The sequence below is a fragment of the Kwoniella newhampshirensis genome, chromosome 8, assembly GCF_039105145.1.
Source record: "Kwoniella newhampshirensis strain CBS 13917 chromosome 8, whole genome shotgun sequence".
In the NCBI taxonomy this organism is placed as follows: domain Eukaryota; kingdom Fungi; phylum Basidiomycota; class Tremellomycetes; order Tremellales; family Cryptococcaceae; genus Kwoniella; species Kwoniella newhampshirensis.
Window position 1 is genome coordinate 521,237 of NC_089962.1, and position 16,293 is coordinate 537,529.

At 52.8% G+C, this 16,293-nt stretch overlaps 3 protein-coding genes across 3 annotated transcripts; 1 reads left to right on the forward strand and 2 right to left on the reverse strand.

Moving 5' to 3' along the window:
* Positions 1-176: 176 nt before the first annotated feature.
* IAR55_004393 (uncharacterized protein) lies at positions 177-11,577 on the reverse strand (the record flags this gene model as incomplete). Its single annotated transcript, XM_066947492.1, has 26 exons — positions 177-200; positions 253-411; positions 476-548; positions 609-653; positions 713-777; positions 837-864; positions 922-1,062; positions 1,112-1,139; positions 1,202-1,382; positions 1,449-1,564; positions 1,626-1,655; positions 1,716-2,773; positions 2,828-3,597; positions 3,665-4,296; positions 4,350-4,860; positions 4,918-5,241; positions 5,295-5,360; positions 5,414-5,495; positions 5,552-6,840; positions 6,895-7,186; positions 7,237-9,337; positions 9,387-9,438; positions 9,495-9,604; positions 9,661-9,829; positions 9,891-11,047; positions 11,109-11,577. The coding sequence occupies 26 exons, from the start codon at positions 11,575-11,577 to the stop codon at positions 177-179; spliced, it is 9,972 nt and encodes a 3,323-aa protein (XP_066801906.1).
* A 974-nt stretch (positions 11,578-12,551) lies between these two features.
* Positions 12,552-13,101, forward strand: IAR55_004394 (uncharacterized protein; the record flags this gene model as incomplete). The annotated part of the gene is made up of 4 exons (XM_066947493.1): positions 12,552-12,613; positions 12,718-12,794; positions 12,933-13,003; positions 13,063-13,101. 4 exons carry the CDS (start codon positions 12,552-12,554, stop codon positions 13,099-13,101), a joined length of 249 nt encoding a protein of 82 aa, XP_066801907.1.
* Positions 13,102-13,217: 116 nt separating this feature from the next.
* Positions 13,218-16,291, reverse strand: IAR55_004395 (uncharacterized protein; the record flags this gene model as incomplete). Its single annotated transcript, XM_066947494.1, has 10 exons — positions 13,218-14,201; positions 14,259-14,456; positions 14,531-14,738; positions 14,789-14,850; positions 14,903-14,920; positions 14,976-15,127; positions 15,185-15,241; positions 15,295-15,335; positions 15,392-15,612; positions 15,671-16,291. 10 exons carry the CDS (start codon positions 16,289-16,291, stop codon positions 13,218-13,220), a joined length of 2,562 nt encoding a protein of 853 aa, XP_066801908.1.
* Positions 16,292-16,293: the final 2 nt, after the last annotated feature.

Consider the following 16,293-nt stretch of genomic DNA (forward strand, 5'->3'; position numbering starts at 1 on the left):
GGTGAATATCTATATGCATGGTCGTGAATCGTTATGAAAAACCTATTGAGAACGAGGAAAAGCATGATGCTCGTATCATACACGAAGGAGACGATTATGAATAGGTGACATGGGTAACAAACTAGAAATATTTGCTCTCGTTCCAAAGGGGAGCCACCACCTTCTTCCGTTCGAGTTTAGACCTTTGGCAATGGTCGACCCTGTCGCAGTCATCAGCTTCTGAGAAACGGTGCGAGACACAAAGATACCTACACCAGCAGGGGGAGGTGGCGGCACAGCACCGCCAGAGAGATTCAATGGCGTGGGAGGCGGCATACCAGGCTGAGGGAGAGGTCTCCCCATGAGCGGGGGAGGTACACCTACAGGAGCCCAGGTGGCCCAAGCTGGCGCCTTGTTCTGATCCTTGTTATCCTAGCAAAACATAGTTAGCATAGGTGGTCGTACGAACAGCTCAAGGGCGATCACCAGTGCTCACCTTTGGTTGATTTTGTTTCGGCTGATTGGCCTTTGCAGGTGCAGCAGGGTAGGGCAGGATTGCCATGAGGTCACTAAGATAATGGAATGTCAGGACATTTGCAAAGAACGAGATCTCGACGCGGCACACTTACCCAGCAGACTGTCTGCCCTTCATAAGTAGCAGCTCAGCGAGCTCCCTGAAACGAACGAGCGATCAACTTCTAGACGGCCTAAAAGGGGGTCTCGCAGGACTTACATATACAAAGCTCGTCGCGACTCTCGCAAGTCACCAACCTCCTTGAGAAGTGTCCTGACCTCGCCCTGTGATTGTCGTCAACCAACTGATTCCTGAGTGCATGCGCTGCAGCAATGCAACTCACCGAAAGAGCCTTGGAGAAATCATCGAGACTGGTGATATTAGTCAGTCTCAATCCAGACGGTATCGTACACCGTAGCCAAACTCACTATCCAGCCAAGTTGAAACCGACCTGTTCTCGTGCTGCGTTCTTCATCGCCTGCTGAGTCTTCTGATGTTGACTAGAGTTGTTATCCATCATCTCGGTCGCAAGTTTTCGAAGGAAAGCAGCTTGACTGTCTCCGGAAGTCCTGTACGTCATAGTCAGTATTGCTCCCAATAGGACAGCTGAGGACTTACTTGAGAGCATCCAGAATGGCTTGAGTACCTGTAGCATTCATTTTCCGTCAGTCGGATCAAATCAGGTTCACAAGTATCGACTTGACTCACCAGGCTTCTTGTCCTCGGCTGATTGTTTCTTCTTGGCCTCTTCTCGATCAGCGACCAGCTTTTCTAACGCCTCTGTGATCTTCTTGTCTCTAACCGACTTGTCGGCCCTCCTCTTCTCTTGACTCTTTGCACCCTCGTCTTGCAACGTCTTGGCAGTCTTGTTGTCGTTGGCCAAGAGATCCTAGCACGTTCACGAAATCATCAGTCATGCTCCACCAGTTGGGATATCACACGACATTCCACTCACCAGAACCTTCTGAAGATTGGTTAAAGCCTCGACATTCTGACGGTGCCTGTCCTCAGCTAATTTGGCTTTCGCCTCTTTTTCTTGAAGTTTCGCGTCCCTTTCTGCCTTTTCAGCAGCTGCGGTTACCAGAGTCAGCGGACGAGAATCTCGATGGTAAGGGCATTCCCGATAGCTTACCAGCTTGTTCTGCAGCTGCTTTCTGTTTGACTGCACACAAAAAGTGTGGTCAGCTTTTACAGGTACATGCGCGTACGAGGCGCTACTCACCCGCAAGCTTCCTAGCATCTTCCATCGCCTCTTCTTCCGGAGTTAAGCTACTGGCCGGACCAGCCTTCTTCCCCTTGGTCAACTTGTTCGAGGACCCTGCCTTCTTGCCGTCCGGTCCGCCTTCTGCTGTTCCTTCGTCCTTCTCTAGCACGACTTCCTCTCCAAGACCGCCAACGCCTTCTGCTTCAGGCAAGCCGAGTGGGTGCACCGAGGGAGGTCGACTAGGTCTGTGTGACTTCTGCTGTCGAGCTACTTGAGCGTTCGTAAGACTTGGCTCGATTTGATCGCGAGATTGAGTGACATCCGCTTCTTGAGAGGCACCTGGTGCATCTCCCTCTGGTCTGGTACCAGGGTCACCTCTGGACTTCTTGACCTTCTTAGGTTGTCGGGCTCCAGGAGGAGCAGGTGGATCTGTCGGAAGCGCAACGTCGGAAGCAGGTCTACTTCTGATGTAGGCGGTCTGTCCATCAGGTAACACAACTTCCTCCAACAGTGGAACTCCAGAATTCGCCCGCCCTTGTGTCTGCGCACCAGATGTGACGTCCTTCGCATCCGGCATATCGCCTTCGACGTACTCGGGGACCGGCTTCTTCTTCAACTTGCTGCCTGGACCACCAGTAGGATGGGCAGGAACATGCAAAGTCTGATCACCAGGTTGGGCAGTGAGACCCCGTCCTTCCTCCGGCAACTCTGCGACAGTAGGATGATGACTCACATGGGCAGTATCGGCTACGCGAGTATTCTTGTCGTTACCATTGGAAGGGATTGCTTGACCAACTGTAGCATGATTTGCGTGACCTGCGGTGTCGGATGAAACGATAGGCACACCGGCATCGGGTTGAGAAGTACTTGTTTTGTTGTTGTTCTTCGACTTGGATTTGCGAAGGATACCAGACTGTGGAGTGTCGGTAATCTGTTTCTCATTGTGCGTTTTGTGAGTGGGTGAAGCTGCAGGGTTCGCAGATTCATCCTGAGCACCACTCGCAAGGCCAGCTTCGGAGGGGACGTTGTGCGCGGTAGCAGCAGGAGGATCGGCGAGATCAGCGAACGTCTCGTCTCTGTTCGACACTCGTGAGCTGGTTACATAAGGTCATTTGCGTGTGCGAACTCACTGAGCGCCTCGAGCGGGGGTGGAGCTGACTTCCTTGTCAGGTATTCTCTTATCCCAGTGGACTCCGCTCTTGCCCTTGGAGGATCCCGACTTCGGTACCGTTGCCCCGGAAGGTACTTCCTCCGCTGTTCGAGATTGAGCAGCAGGCACAGCAAAGTCACTGGCGTGCTCAGAGGTTGCTTTATGAGGTGTATTGGAACCTGCATCAGCAGGCGTACCAGTAGGAATATTGTGAGCGGTGGTTGAGGAGGGATGATCAAGCGCGTCAGGCTCATCGGCCATAGTCTCGACTTGAGCAGGTCTAGGTGATCTTGGGTGGTTTGTTTGCCAGACTGTGGCCGGAGCTCTCGCACTGGGAACGTTGACTGGTGCTGCACCTCCAGCTGATGAAGGAGGAGCAACTGATCCGCCGGTCGGATCTGAGACCGTTAACGCTGGCCGGTGAGTATGGCTGACCGAATTCTGATGGGTATTGACTGGAATGGGTGCAGGAACGAATTGGGTGTCTTCATGTACGCTCCTCTGACTTGGCATGTTGGGAGGATCGTGCTCCGAAGTAGCGATGTGGTCTGAGTGGTGAGAGCCAGGCACGTTGTCGGGAAGATCAGCGAAGACTGTAGCTGGCGCACCCGCTGATCCAGCTGCCGCTGGATCGCCCATAACGGAACCGGACCGAGCAGAAACGGCTCGACCGTTCGAAGGGTGTTGCGTGTACGTCCGGGTGGTGGTGTGAGTATGCACAGGAAGCCCATCACCGGGCCGCTGGATGATCTAGGAGTTCGTCAACTCTCGTCGCTTAGTAAAGAGACAGATAGACACCGATGACACCATGACTCACCTCCTCATGCTCCTCTCGTACCAGTTGATTGCTCGGTTGATCGCCGTAGTTGTATTCTGTCTGAATGGGAGACATCGAATGCGCTGATAGTGCAGCGGGGACGGTGAGAGGCTTGCCTGTTCTTGGATTCATCCTCATAGGCGTAGCAGTAATAGGACCTGTAGGAGTAGCAGGAGCCGAAGCCCCAGCTGTCGGCACAAGACTGGCAGGAGGAACAGTGCTAGGTGGATTGTGGGACATACCAGTGGTGAGTCCAGGAAGATCTGTCATGCCCACAGTGCCAGGTCCAGCGGTTCCTGTTACTGTACTAGGAGCAGCAGCCGACCTAGCTGGAGGAACTTCCGTGACCATATCCTTGTCAACCTCGGTAGCGAAGTCTACTTCCTTGTGGCGACCGAATGGACCTTCTCGGACAACTTCACGTTCTTTGATGACGGTCTTTTCCCGGGTAACATCAGTGTTGTGACCAATTCGGGTGGGCGCGATACCGGGTGTGCCAAGCGTGGTAGGAGGAGCGTCTGGAATCCCCATATGACTGGCGGCAACCGGTGGAGAGCCTGTATCCGCTTTGATGGATAACATCTCCTCCTCCTCGAAGGTGGGTTGTTGCGTACGTTGCATGAGTTCGGCAACTGCAAGAATCTCAGTGCCGGCCCATGCGATACTTCCACCACATCGCACTCACTCTTGTCCTGGAGCTCGGCTAACTTCTTGTCTTGTTCCATGTCCTTCAACTGTTCCTGAGTCGGCTCGTCCAGCAACATCTCTGCTGGCGTAGCCGGTGTTGATACGGTCGGAGCTCCTTTGATACCATCTACGATCTTTCCACCAGCCATCACAGTCCCATCCGGCAAGATCTTGCCTTCGACATGACTGGCCGTCTTAGGAGGAGGCGGAGGAGCAGTACCTGGCGGCACCGGAGCCGGAACACCAAGAATTCCATCCAGGACGGCACCATTATCAAGCATGACCGTACCGTCAGGAAGGACGTGGGCATGGACATGTTTCGGTTTCAGTTGTTCTCGTAGTGCTGCAATGTCGCCCATGATCTCTGCCAGCTGATTTTGAGCAGCCAAAGTGCCATCGGCAATTTGATCACTCATCCCGTGCAAGTATCGTGACATTTCATTCTGTTGTTCTCCTTGAGCAGCAGCGAGAGCTTGGTTGTTACCCAGAACTCGTCTGAACCCGTCATCCTGCATACGTTCCATCAGCTGACAAGTGATGGCCCTACAATCTCCAGGATAGCTTACCGTTCGACTAGAGACCGAAAGAGCAGGAGTGGCCGAGATTTCTACGGGCTCCGGGATATGCGTAGTTGCGGCAGCGGGTGTTACAATCTCCTCAGTAAGCGCCGAAGGTGTAGAAGCCGTAGATTCAGAAGTTGTATTACCAAGACCAGTGTCTGCCGTCGTCGTTTGGCCTGAACCACCCCAAGGTGGTCGGCCTGCAACGCCTGAAGACGGAGCGAGACCAGCATTACCATAACGAGCACCAGCAGGAAGACCATAGTCACCAGTAGTGCTGGTGACGCCAGGAGGGAAGAAACCGGGACGGCGAAGCGAAGGGTTGACGTTCTGTCAAGAATTCAGCACCGCCTACGTCCTTTTCGAAGCTTGATATGACTCACCGGTCCAATTGGACCACCAAAACCGGGCATTCCAGGACGAAGTCCAGGCATAAAAGGGCCCATACCCTGAGTGAGATTTCAGTATCCTGATCTGTCCCTCTAGAGATCTACCAACTCACAGGACCAGGAATACCCATAGGACCGGGAAACATACCCATGGGGCCCATACCCATTGGACCAGGGGGAAATCCTCTTCGGAGACTATGCCCGATCTCAATCAGCACTGCCTCGGTCAACTGGTATTGGATGTGACTTACTAGGTAGTAGAGATCGGATCACGAACACCCCCTATTCTGGGGAGAGATGGTCGAGGCACGTCCGTCATACCAGGAGCCGGAGGCGGCATACCGCCAGGGAAAGGAGGACGCATTGGATATTGACCTTGCTGCTGAGACTGATACGATGGCATATTACGTAGCGAGTTGACGGGAGTCGGTAGATCCACCGGTTGAGGTGGAGGACCTTGATGAGTGGGACCGCGAGTATAAGCTTCTTCTTCGTATGTACGGTCTCCATCGTCGTAGTGATCATCAGTTCTGTACGGTATAGGCGGTTCGATAGGTGACTCTTCCGCGATTTCCTTAGGAGGAGGGACAGGTGTAGGTTGAGGGGTCGGCTCATACTCCGTGATTGGTTCTTCTTGCTCTGCTTCTGGAAAAGCTTGGGGCGTGGCATCTTGGTAAGCTTCCTCGTACTCTGGCTGCTCTGGTTGAAGGTCTTGAGTAGTCTGAGCTTGCGCTGCTCGACGCGCAACTAGCTGGGGAGGAACCTGGTGATGCCGAGGAACGTATTCACCAGGAGGAGTGTCAGGTGGGAGACCAGACAAAGCGAAATCCTCGTCGAAGTCAGGTTCAAGGATTTCGCCGTTTATAAGGGTATCCGAGAGTTCGGTAGGTGAACCTCGATGTCGTCGATCAAAATCAGAAGTATGACTATTGGCAGGAGCACGACGACCTGGAGGGTTGAACTCGCCAGAGTACACACTCTCTCCTCCTTCGTACATCGATCCATCTTTAGTTCCTTCTGTCTTCGCATGGGAGAGGTGAGACATGCGGTACGCCTCTTTCTCATTCCGAGTCACTCGACCGACTTCATCTGCGAAGCTGCTATCCCCAACACGCCCAACACGCTGAAGAAGGCGCTGAAGCAAATGCTCCAACCGGGATAAACCAGGTCCCCGATCAGGTATCTCCACATCAAAGCTTCTCCTGCGCGCCAGCTCTTGTGCCATGTCTTCCTGACGACCAATGATATTGCCCAAGAGGCTGCGAAGATCATCAAATTGAGAAGTGATGACTTCCGGCATGATCACTGGTGGAGGAGTGATTGGTCTAGCAGTTTCGATAGAAGATGTTGAAGAGGTGGGCGACGATGGGAGTGGTTCATCATCGGGATTCTTCGAAGGAACAGGCGGGGGTCTGTCTCGCTCGGTTGGGAATATCTGCTTCTCCGCGATTCGGTTGACTTTACGCTCGATTCGATCGAGCTGGGTACCGATCCGAGTGGTCTGACCTTGTTTTGCCTGTTCCTGACCTTGGAGGAAGTTCTATCGCGACTGTCAGTGTCCCTGTAGTTCTACGTCGTTGATCGAAGCGCTCACCAGAATCCTGTAAATATCGTAACCATTCACAGCACCTCTAGGTTGTACAGTTCCACTCGACTCTGAGCTGGAGCTTGAAGAAGGTTCCGTACTATTGGGATCAGGAGAAGGGTATGGAGGAGATGGAGGGGGTAGACGAGGAGGGGGTATCCTGGGAATTCTCCTGGTCGAAGGCGCGGCTACCGTGGAGGCAGTAGAGAGACTCTCTGGCTCGAGTGAAGGAGTATGCTCTGTTGGTGGAGCTTCACCTCGGATAGGAGCGATCTGCGAAGTCCTAGCCGTGTAATAGGATCTGAGATCATGCATTAGCTAGTTCAGGGATATTGGAGACCGTGGACTCACGTCATTGCCGGAGCTGTTGTCATATATGTACTCTGGCTTTGCCAAGTTGCAGCAGTAGTGTACGCGGAGGTCCTAGCGTCAGTGTACATCGTGTTCTCAGATGCGGTACCTAGCGGAGTCCTACCAGACCTCGCATCTCCTATGTTTTGAACGGTCCACATGGTCTGCGAAGCACTCATACCGCTTGCATACCCGCTCTTTTTCGATCTAGGCCGCTTGGAGACTGTGCTTCCGGTCGATGATCTCCGCTCTAGATCTGCAAGAAGCTCATCGTCTGAATCCGGATGACTGACTTGTGTCCACGCTCGACTACCTCGACGAGTACCCAATCCATCTGTAAGCCTGCTTGAAGCCCCATCGTCCGAAAAATGGTCATGAGAGATAGGAGGGGGAGGAGCAGTCTCCCATTCTGAGGAATGTGGACTTCGGGACGGTGTCACAGGTGCTGTCACCTCTGTACCTGCCCATTGAGGCCTTGAGATAGCTGTTGCCCATTGAGGTGTAGGCGGACGCGACACTCCCTTGCTATCTTCAGTGTAGAATTGATGTAGACTTGCTGTCGATGCTCGGTTGGTGGCATCCTCGTAAGATGGTATTGGCGGATCATGGAGTTGATATTTCATCGGACTGGAAGGTGTGCTGGTGGCAGCTTTGGTGCTGGGCAGTCCGATGGAGGCAGTCGAGTAGTGGGAATCTCGAGAAGGCACAGGCGGCGGAGCAGTCTCATATGATTCATCTGAGTCTGATATTCTGGACAGTCTTGAGCCAGATCGGTCGGAAGGAGGTGTAGGGATATGAAAAGGAGAGCCTAGGAATCCGCTGGCTGAGGTGTAGTGCGATTCCCCAGCGGTATGATACAGTACAGAGGCTTGACTGGCAGCATATAGGCCCGATTCTGTTCCTTCTGCTGTTGCGACTGTTGGCACCGTCGATTGGATTTCACCGGGAGAAGCACGAGTGACTGCCACGTGAGGGATAAGGGCCTTGCTTTCGGTTGAGTGCGTTGAACTCGTCATAATATCGCGGACTGTCCTCACCGGAGTCTGAGGGTTCTCAGCGGTGTACATCGTCGTAGAAGAGTGGAAAGTTTGGGTTGTGCCTCTAGGCCTATCCGCGTTCTGCTTCAATATATGAGCAGAGTCGATAGGCGACAACAATCCGGCCGTCGCAGTATTGGAAGTCCGAGCAGTAAAGGCTGACCCGGTCGGGGAGGATTGAGCCATAACCTGGACGGATGGAGCCGTGTACGCGACTTCGGTTGGAGAAGCGTATGAAGCTGTAGTCGCTAGCGTCTGTTGGGGGGTGTACATCGATGAGGAGGAAGCAAAGTCTCGTGCCGTTACAACAGGACTTTGTGACATCATCTGCGCAGTATACGTGGAAGGTGACTGCCCCACGGTTGACCCTTGTTGAGCAATATACGCAGTGGAGCCTGTCATGCTCATACCTTGAACTTCAACAGATGGTGAGGCAGATTGGTAATTTGAGGACGACTCGAGGCTGTGGTACGCCGTGACTGGCGTCATGGTTGAGCTTCCAGTGATGGTGTGGAAGCTCGACATCGCATCTGAAGCAGAAGACCTCTGGTTTCGTTCATTGTCTGAAGCAAGAACTGGCGGCTTGATCCCGTGGGCGAACGCAAAGTCCCGAGAAGTAGGTCGAGAAGCGGTCTCAGCTGTGAGCGGGATATCTTGAACAGCAGAGCGTGGTAGAAGTGAATCGACGTCTTTCTCGGGAAGCGGCGGAGGAGAACCAGCCGAATCTCGTAAGTCTGCTTCACTGGCTGTCCGTCGCAGACTTCTACCCCGTTCCAAGCCGCCAACCGCAAGGCGTCGACTGCCTCTATGAATGATAGGAGCATGCAGACCTCCAGAGGTCTCGATGACCGCATCATCGGTGGTGTACAGGGAGCGGGTCAGTGGTGCACGGGGAGAAGGTAAGGGCTGGTTCATCTCAGCTGGAGTGAAATGAGTAGATGCTGAGCCACCGGCATCACTACCATGATCAGAGGAGGACCTGTTGGCTCGGAGAGAGGCGGAGCGATCGGCAGTCGGCATTCGAGTTCGTTCGAGGACCGTCCAGATAGCATTGACCCAACGGACTGTGATTGTTGTCAGCATTTACAGTGACAATGTCATCATTCCGCTTACCTCGCTCCCGAGCGCTGTCACAAGCAAGTCTTTCGACACCGTCGTCGTAGACCTGTTCAAGTCATGTCAATCTGAATTCCAGTGGATAGCAACGCGAAAGTCACCCACCAGCTTGAAAGGGTATAGGTTATCAGCCAGGTCCCCTTGCCTCCTGGCAGCGGTAGCACCGATATCATCACCAGCCATGGGATTGTTTGGGCTGTACGTTGAAGCGACCTCTGTATAGCCAATGATTTAGCAATGGGCGCAGGACAAAACGATGACATCGTATTACCTTCGCAGAATTCCAAGTCTAAGGTGACTGCTGCTCTTCCTCTAGGGCTAATCCAAGTAAGCTCCAAGCCTTCTTGATACAATCGACCATCCGCCTGGACCCATTTGTAGTTTGGTCTGATCTCGTCATCATGAACGTTGAGGTAGTAAAGAGCGCCGGTGCGGAGTGGCTATGACAGATCCACGTCAGCCATCTATCATGCCCTTGTTACTGCTCAGGAAGCGACTCACCTCGCCAGTGAACTGTTTCGGTTCAGAGGTCGTCTTCTTGTCGGACTTAAGAGACGCTGATCTACTTGGTACCGATCCTTCCTCTCCATGAGTCCCTAAGCTAATCTCATTTGTCCCATTGGCTTCATCTTGGCGCACAACCTCCTCGTGTGGGTGATGGACTTCACTTGCCTTTGACTCCTCGGCTTGCTCGGCAAGCTCCCGTTCATGCCTCTTCCGTCGTCGGATACTGACATTCCAGCCTCTGTCACCACCTCGTCCGAAAAGACTTGCAGTGTCTCCACCTTCACCAGGTGATCCTATGACGCGGTGTGAAGGAGAGCCGGCACGAGCTCTCCAGGAAGCGATCATAGTCCTGACTTGTGATAGAGGGGAAGGGGATTTGAGGGGTGGTGTCGGAGGAAAGGGCGAGGAATGGTTTAGCGGTTGAGAATCGCCACCGGATATGGATGACGGAACATTGAAGATCGACTCAAGTCGTTGTGGACGTACCAAGGTGGGTATTTGCTGTGACACGTTTTGACTGTCTTGAGAAGACGTGGATTGAAGCTGCGCAGGGGGAGGAGGATCGGTACTTCCTCCTGAACGAGACTCGAACATCTTGATGAGGTCACTGGTCTTCTTGGGAGTACCTTGAGGGGTTGCGCCAGCAGGACGAGGACCTTTGACGGGACTGACAGGAAGAGGGAAACGACCAGCAATGCTAGTGACGGAGAAATCAGAATGGGAAGACTCTCGATAGCCTCCTGGAACCGGAGGACTGGTGCTGCTCGAGGTCAAGCTACGCTCAGTACGTTCGGTCACCGTTGACAGGCGAGAAATGGCATCTCCGCCAGTGCCCCAAGGATTGATCCCGAGGCCGACGAGTGGGTGACGCATCGGCATAGAGTGAAAGGAATTGAAACCGGCTGGAGTCGAATTGCTTGTAGCTGCTGGCAGGGAGGACGTGGACGTGGACGAAGTAAAACTATGGCTGAGGTCCGAGGCGACTGGATTGGCAAGAGCATCGAGTTGGGACAAGACGCCATCGTATGCTGCGTCTATAGTAGAGGTAGATTGACCGGTAGTCTGAGGAGGAATAGGTTGATTGACGGCGCTGGAGTTAGGTTGTGATTCGTCGCTAGGCGGGGTATCAAGAAGCGGCTGTTGTGGCCGATCTGCAGGAAGGAATGTTCAGTCCCGACAATTATAGTGGAAGACTCGCAAAAGATCACTCACAGTGCTCTCTTGGCCCAAGTAGACTTCCTCGGGACCCGTTACTTATTTGCAGAACTGTCCGACCCACTGCAGTATCCACATCCTCTCCAAACAACTGACCTCTGTCAGGTGACAAGAGAGGGCTCAAGCTACTATCGAATCCCCCTTTTTGAGGGGAGGGTGAAGTGGTCATTATCTCAGGTGTTCTACCTCTGCCACGAGGTTCATCCACACTGCTTGCAGCAGTCAGATATTCCACTTCTGCCTCATCCTCTTCTTCTCTCCGAGTCTCATCATCCTCCTCCGTTCGACCATGTGGAGTCGCCCAGCCAGGCATCGATCCGCCTCTTGACGAGGTATCCTCGGAAGTAGAAGCGGCCGTCTCACTCTCGAAGGAGGAAAGAAGAGCGGCGAATTCCGGGAGAGGCTGTTGGGTGGGGGATCGCCATCGACGTGGTGTAGGTGATAGCGGCGGCGGCGATGTGGGCATGTCGATTAGGGTTCAGAGAGGTGCATGCCCAAACCTCTCAGGATGTCTTTGTTGAGTGTGAGAATGGTGAATTTCTTACGTCTGTCCCGTTGTGAGGATATTAGTGAGATAGCTTTTGAAAGATCAAGAGGAATGAAAACAAGGTCTGAACGAAGTTTTAGCCAGTGAAGAAGAAATGAGCTTATGCCGGAAAATCGCTATCTGATCGATAGCAAGACCATGCATCCTTGTTTACTCTATCTCGTAAGAGGTGAGCGTGTCAAAGCACACACGGACATCCCTTACTCTGGGTGTGTGTGTGTGTGTATCAACCGTGCTCAACGAGGGGATGAGTGATGGCGGTGAGTAGAACGTCATCCAACGTAGGGCAGAACAACGGGGTAACGGGTTCCCTGCCGTGGTTCCGTGTCTTGTCGTGACGGACGGTGAGCATACTGTCTTGGGCCTATCGCTCGAATCGTCGATATACACGTGGTCTTATAGTGGAGTTTGAAACAGTACACATGTCTGTGTCATTATACATCTTTGGTGATTGGGTCAACAGTCCTCGGAGGACAGGCGCGTCCTCGTCGTTTGGTGAGTAGGTGATCAGTGCGTTTGACCTCATACGTTCCAGGTTGTACACGTACAACATATAACCTGGCAGACCAAGTCACGCGCCAAGATGTTGCGGTCCTACTGTCTGGTCTATCGTGTATGATGCGTGTGCATGTGATTCGGTGACAATCACTTTCGAAGCTTGACCTCCCGCACCCTATCCAAGTTGCTAAGCTAGAGAAGACATCTCGAAGCACGTGGCCGAGATGCCCGGAGAATATCAGGCACACATACACGTAGAAGTGACGGAACGGTCCTCGACGACACCGGACGGTCCATCGTAGAGATCTATCTGTCTGGTCGTGTCTCGTGGTATACATCATCGTTGTCGCTAAGATTCTCGTCACTGACCGACCTGTGGCTTTGCTCAGCTCACCATGAGCTCTGCGTATGGGGACACGTACAATGTCAAGGTGACTTCAGGAGTATTAGTGACGAGGTGCGTGCTCCCATACCATTGCTTCGTTTACTTCTATCATCATTCCCATCCTCCGTCGATTATTGCAGGTCTAGGTGCTGATCGTTCACATCTGACGGTGATAGCGACTCCGCAGCAAAGCAGATCCTGCTACATCTCGACTCAATGCGTGAAGGCCCATACAAGTTCATCATACGTGATTGTGAGTGATTTCCCAGCAGATTTGATACTCCCACGCCATGTCCTACAAGCACATCTGAGAGCCATGGACAGAAGCCTTGCTCTTTGCCTCTTCACCTCTATATCCCCGACGCCACGATGCTGACGCTTCCGTACCTAGTCAACGATGATACCCATCTGATGGTGAAACGAGAATACGTAGAGGACATCAAGGAGCTTCTTCAAGCTGAGGTATGTTGAACCACTGTCTCACAGATGTTGCCAGTATCTGACGCCGTGTGGACTCGTAGCTCGAGAAGAACACGTATATTCAGGATCCCAACATGTAGCTCCTTTGTCCTCTTGCGTCATACATGAGAAATATACCCAGCATACATTATATCGACTGAGCCGTATTACTGCCTATTTACAGTCACGAAAAGACACGGAACCATGCAATCATGTTTCATCGCCCAAACCCTCCGGGCATGTCCAGTCCACTGCTGGACAGACTGCTCCCGCTAGCTGTCGTGCCTTCTCTCGTCCCTCGCTCTCTGTCTTCTTCTAGCCCACTCTGCGCGCTTACGTACTCTGTATCTGTCTCGCCTTCCGCGTCGGCATCTGATGCAGAGGCAGAGCCTTCTCGATATGCCATCCTTTGTTGCGAAGAAAGCCGAGGTGCTGCGCTCGTCGTGGCTGTAGAAGAGGCTGGAGGTGGGAGGATGGGATAAACGGAATGTTGAGCGATTGCGGCGAAGCTCAATGGAGATTCTTGAATTGATGCGGGTGGAGATGGATTCGGTCGAGGGATTCGAAGGATGATCTTAGGTATTGATGCACTGACCGACACTGGTTCTTGATGTGTCAGACCAGCTGGTTCATCTTTTGATCTCTCGCTCGGGACAGCTTCTCTCTCCGCACAGTCACCTCGCAACGAAACCCCAGCCAGACCTTGCAAGAGAGCTGGTTCGACCACATCCACCTTTGTTTCCACCTCCACCTTTTTCAACAAGAAACCATCTGATTTCGATTGAGGGAGACCAACGTCTTCCTCTCTTGAAGTCTTCCTTTCTGAGGGTGTGGCGGCCTTCACGACCTTGGCTGCCGCTGTGGGTGTGGTCACCGTTGCCCTTGCGTCTTTTGATCTCGCCGTTGGTGTGGTGACACTTGCACCCGCTCCGCGTCCTCTCGCTGGCCGCCGAATTGCAGGAGTAGACTCTGTACTTGCTGGAGCACTGTCGTCTACCTTGCGTGATCTGTCACGAAGCGTCATCCTTGCAGCAACAGTTTGAGGAGTGCTCGTCACGGATGGTGCGGCTGCTTCGGGTACTCCGATACTCTCAAAGTGGCCAAGCAGCGCGTGCGTTCGGAGGAGATGTGAATGAGAAGAGAGATCGGAAGGGAAAGGCTGGAGTTTGCCGGTTCGCTTCTTCTTCGTCGCCTTTTCGATCTGTATTCCGGCTTCAGATATTTCCTCTGCTCATCTTTATGGTCTCAAATCACTTACATTGACAAGCTCTGTTTCGCTCCACCACTCATCACACTTCTCCGGCAGACTTCCAGTCATACCAACGATATGGCCCATGGCCGCGCTCGTCAAAGCTCTATCGCTGTAACCTCCCTCTAGTACGGAGACGACTTTGCCTTCGGTATATTGATCTGCGAATGCCACTATGTCTGTCGTATATCTTGAGTAGAATGAAGTCTGTCAACAGCGGAAGAAACCTCTGATCAGTATCCTCTATCTGCAGAGTAAAGGAGCAGAAGACGGTCACTCACTGGCACACGTCTATCGTGCCTCTGCATGCCCTGATGTTCATGCTCACAAGCGTCAAAGCCGGCACTGATGAACACCATCGTTCGATTAGATTCAGCGTCCGTCTGTTCCATGAACACTTTTGCTTTGTTGAGTAGGGCAAGGTACAGCGGATAGATTCGAGCGTAGAAATCAGCTTCGTCGGCATAGGGTTGGAGGTGGATGTTTTCACTGCGCACAATTGTCAGTCGCTGAAGGTGGACTGTAGGGATGTAGTTTACATGTATTGACCGTGTGCGGCAAGACTGATTGAAGCATCTTTGATAAGGTCGATATCACCGTCCTGGACAGACACTTATCAGCTGGGCCCAAGAAACACAGAAGGACGAGCTGACCTCGCAAGGGTAGCTGTACTGTATCAGGGGACCAATCAGCTCATGCTCTACGTCCTCAAGCGGCTCGGCTCACGATATCGTGCACGGAACCGTAGAACCCTTTCCAGCCCCTTCGCCGTCTACCGTCCTTCCCAAGCATCATCGCTGGCTTTCCAGCCTTGACTTGTAAGTCATCTGCGTGTGCTGCCGCGTTCAGAGGCATTACGAGAGCTTGTGTACCGTTACCTGCAGAGTACCGAAGTCTCAGAGAGATGGTCATGTAGCTGTGACTCTCTGACATACCATGATGAAGATCGAAGTCGATGATAATGGCTCGATCGATGTCGTGTTGCAGATAACCTGGTTCTCAGATGAGTACTCCTCATGGGTATTTCAGCAGTAAGTCAACCCACCATGCAATGCACCAACAACGACATTGTTGACGTAGCAGAAACTGTGACATGCGGTCAGCTAGACACACACACACAGAGCGGAAACGTCTGAACTCACCCTGACGGCGCATCTTCTCCGCAATGATGTCCAGGTGGTCGGATTGCGCAAAAGGCTTTGTTCGGTGTGGGGTTTCCTACTCCAATCGTCTGTCGAGTAGGTGTATCAAAGAAATCCAAAGAGCCTTTTTGCCCAGGAGGTGTAGTCGGTTCGGGCTTTATCTTGCTTTTCGCGACAGGCGGTCGAGTAACACAGTCGACCGCTTGACAGACCGTTTGAATCTATTCGTCTCGTGTCAACTTTCTCGCGACTTTTCGAACGCTGATGAACATCGCTCACTGCTCCCTCGATAGCGAGGATACTCCCCGGACCAAGATACAAGTCTCCTGCATTCAATCCCAACCCTTGAGGGATCTCGCATCCTGTCTCTTTGATGTTCTCCGCCGCTTCGCTAGCCCATTTGAACAGATCTTTGAGGTAAGGTGAAGTAGGGAAGGATGCAGATCCGCCAGAGGAAGATGACGATCCTTGACCGAGATACGGGAACGGAGCTTCGGGTGTGGGAGAGTGCGCTATCTGGACAGCAGGATGATGAAGAAGGATACTGCCCGGTTGAAGAGGTGACGGTGGCGAGACGATACTGATGTGAGTTGCAGGCAGGAAAGCTGACCCAGCACCGATCGAAAGGGAAGATAACATCCCAGATAAGTCATCTCCCGTCGTTGTCGTTGAGGTCGAAGGTGTGATCGAGTCGGTCTTCTTGTCCTGCGACACATCTTCCGTCGATGCAGCAGCTTCCTCCAGCCTCGCAACAGCAGCGGCTACGCCAAGAAGTACCGCTCGTAATCTTTCCGGTCTTTCAAAGATATGTGACGAGTTGGCATGTCGGATGTACTTGTGTTGCAAGCATGCAGGTTGGATGAACAGACCTAAAGGTGGAAGTTGAGAGCGACTTGGCATGG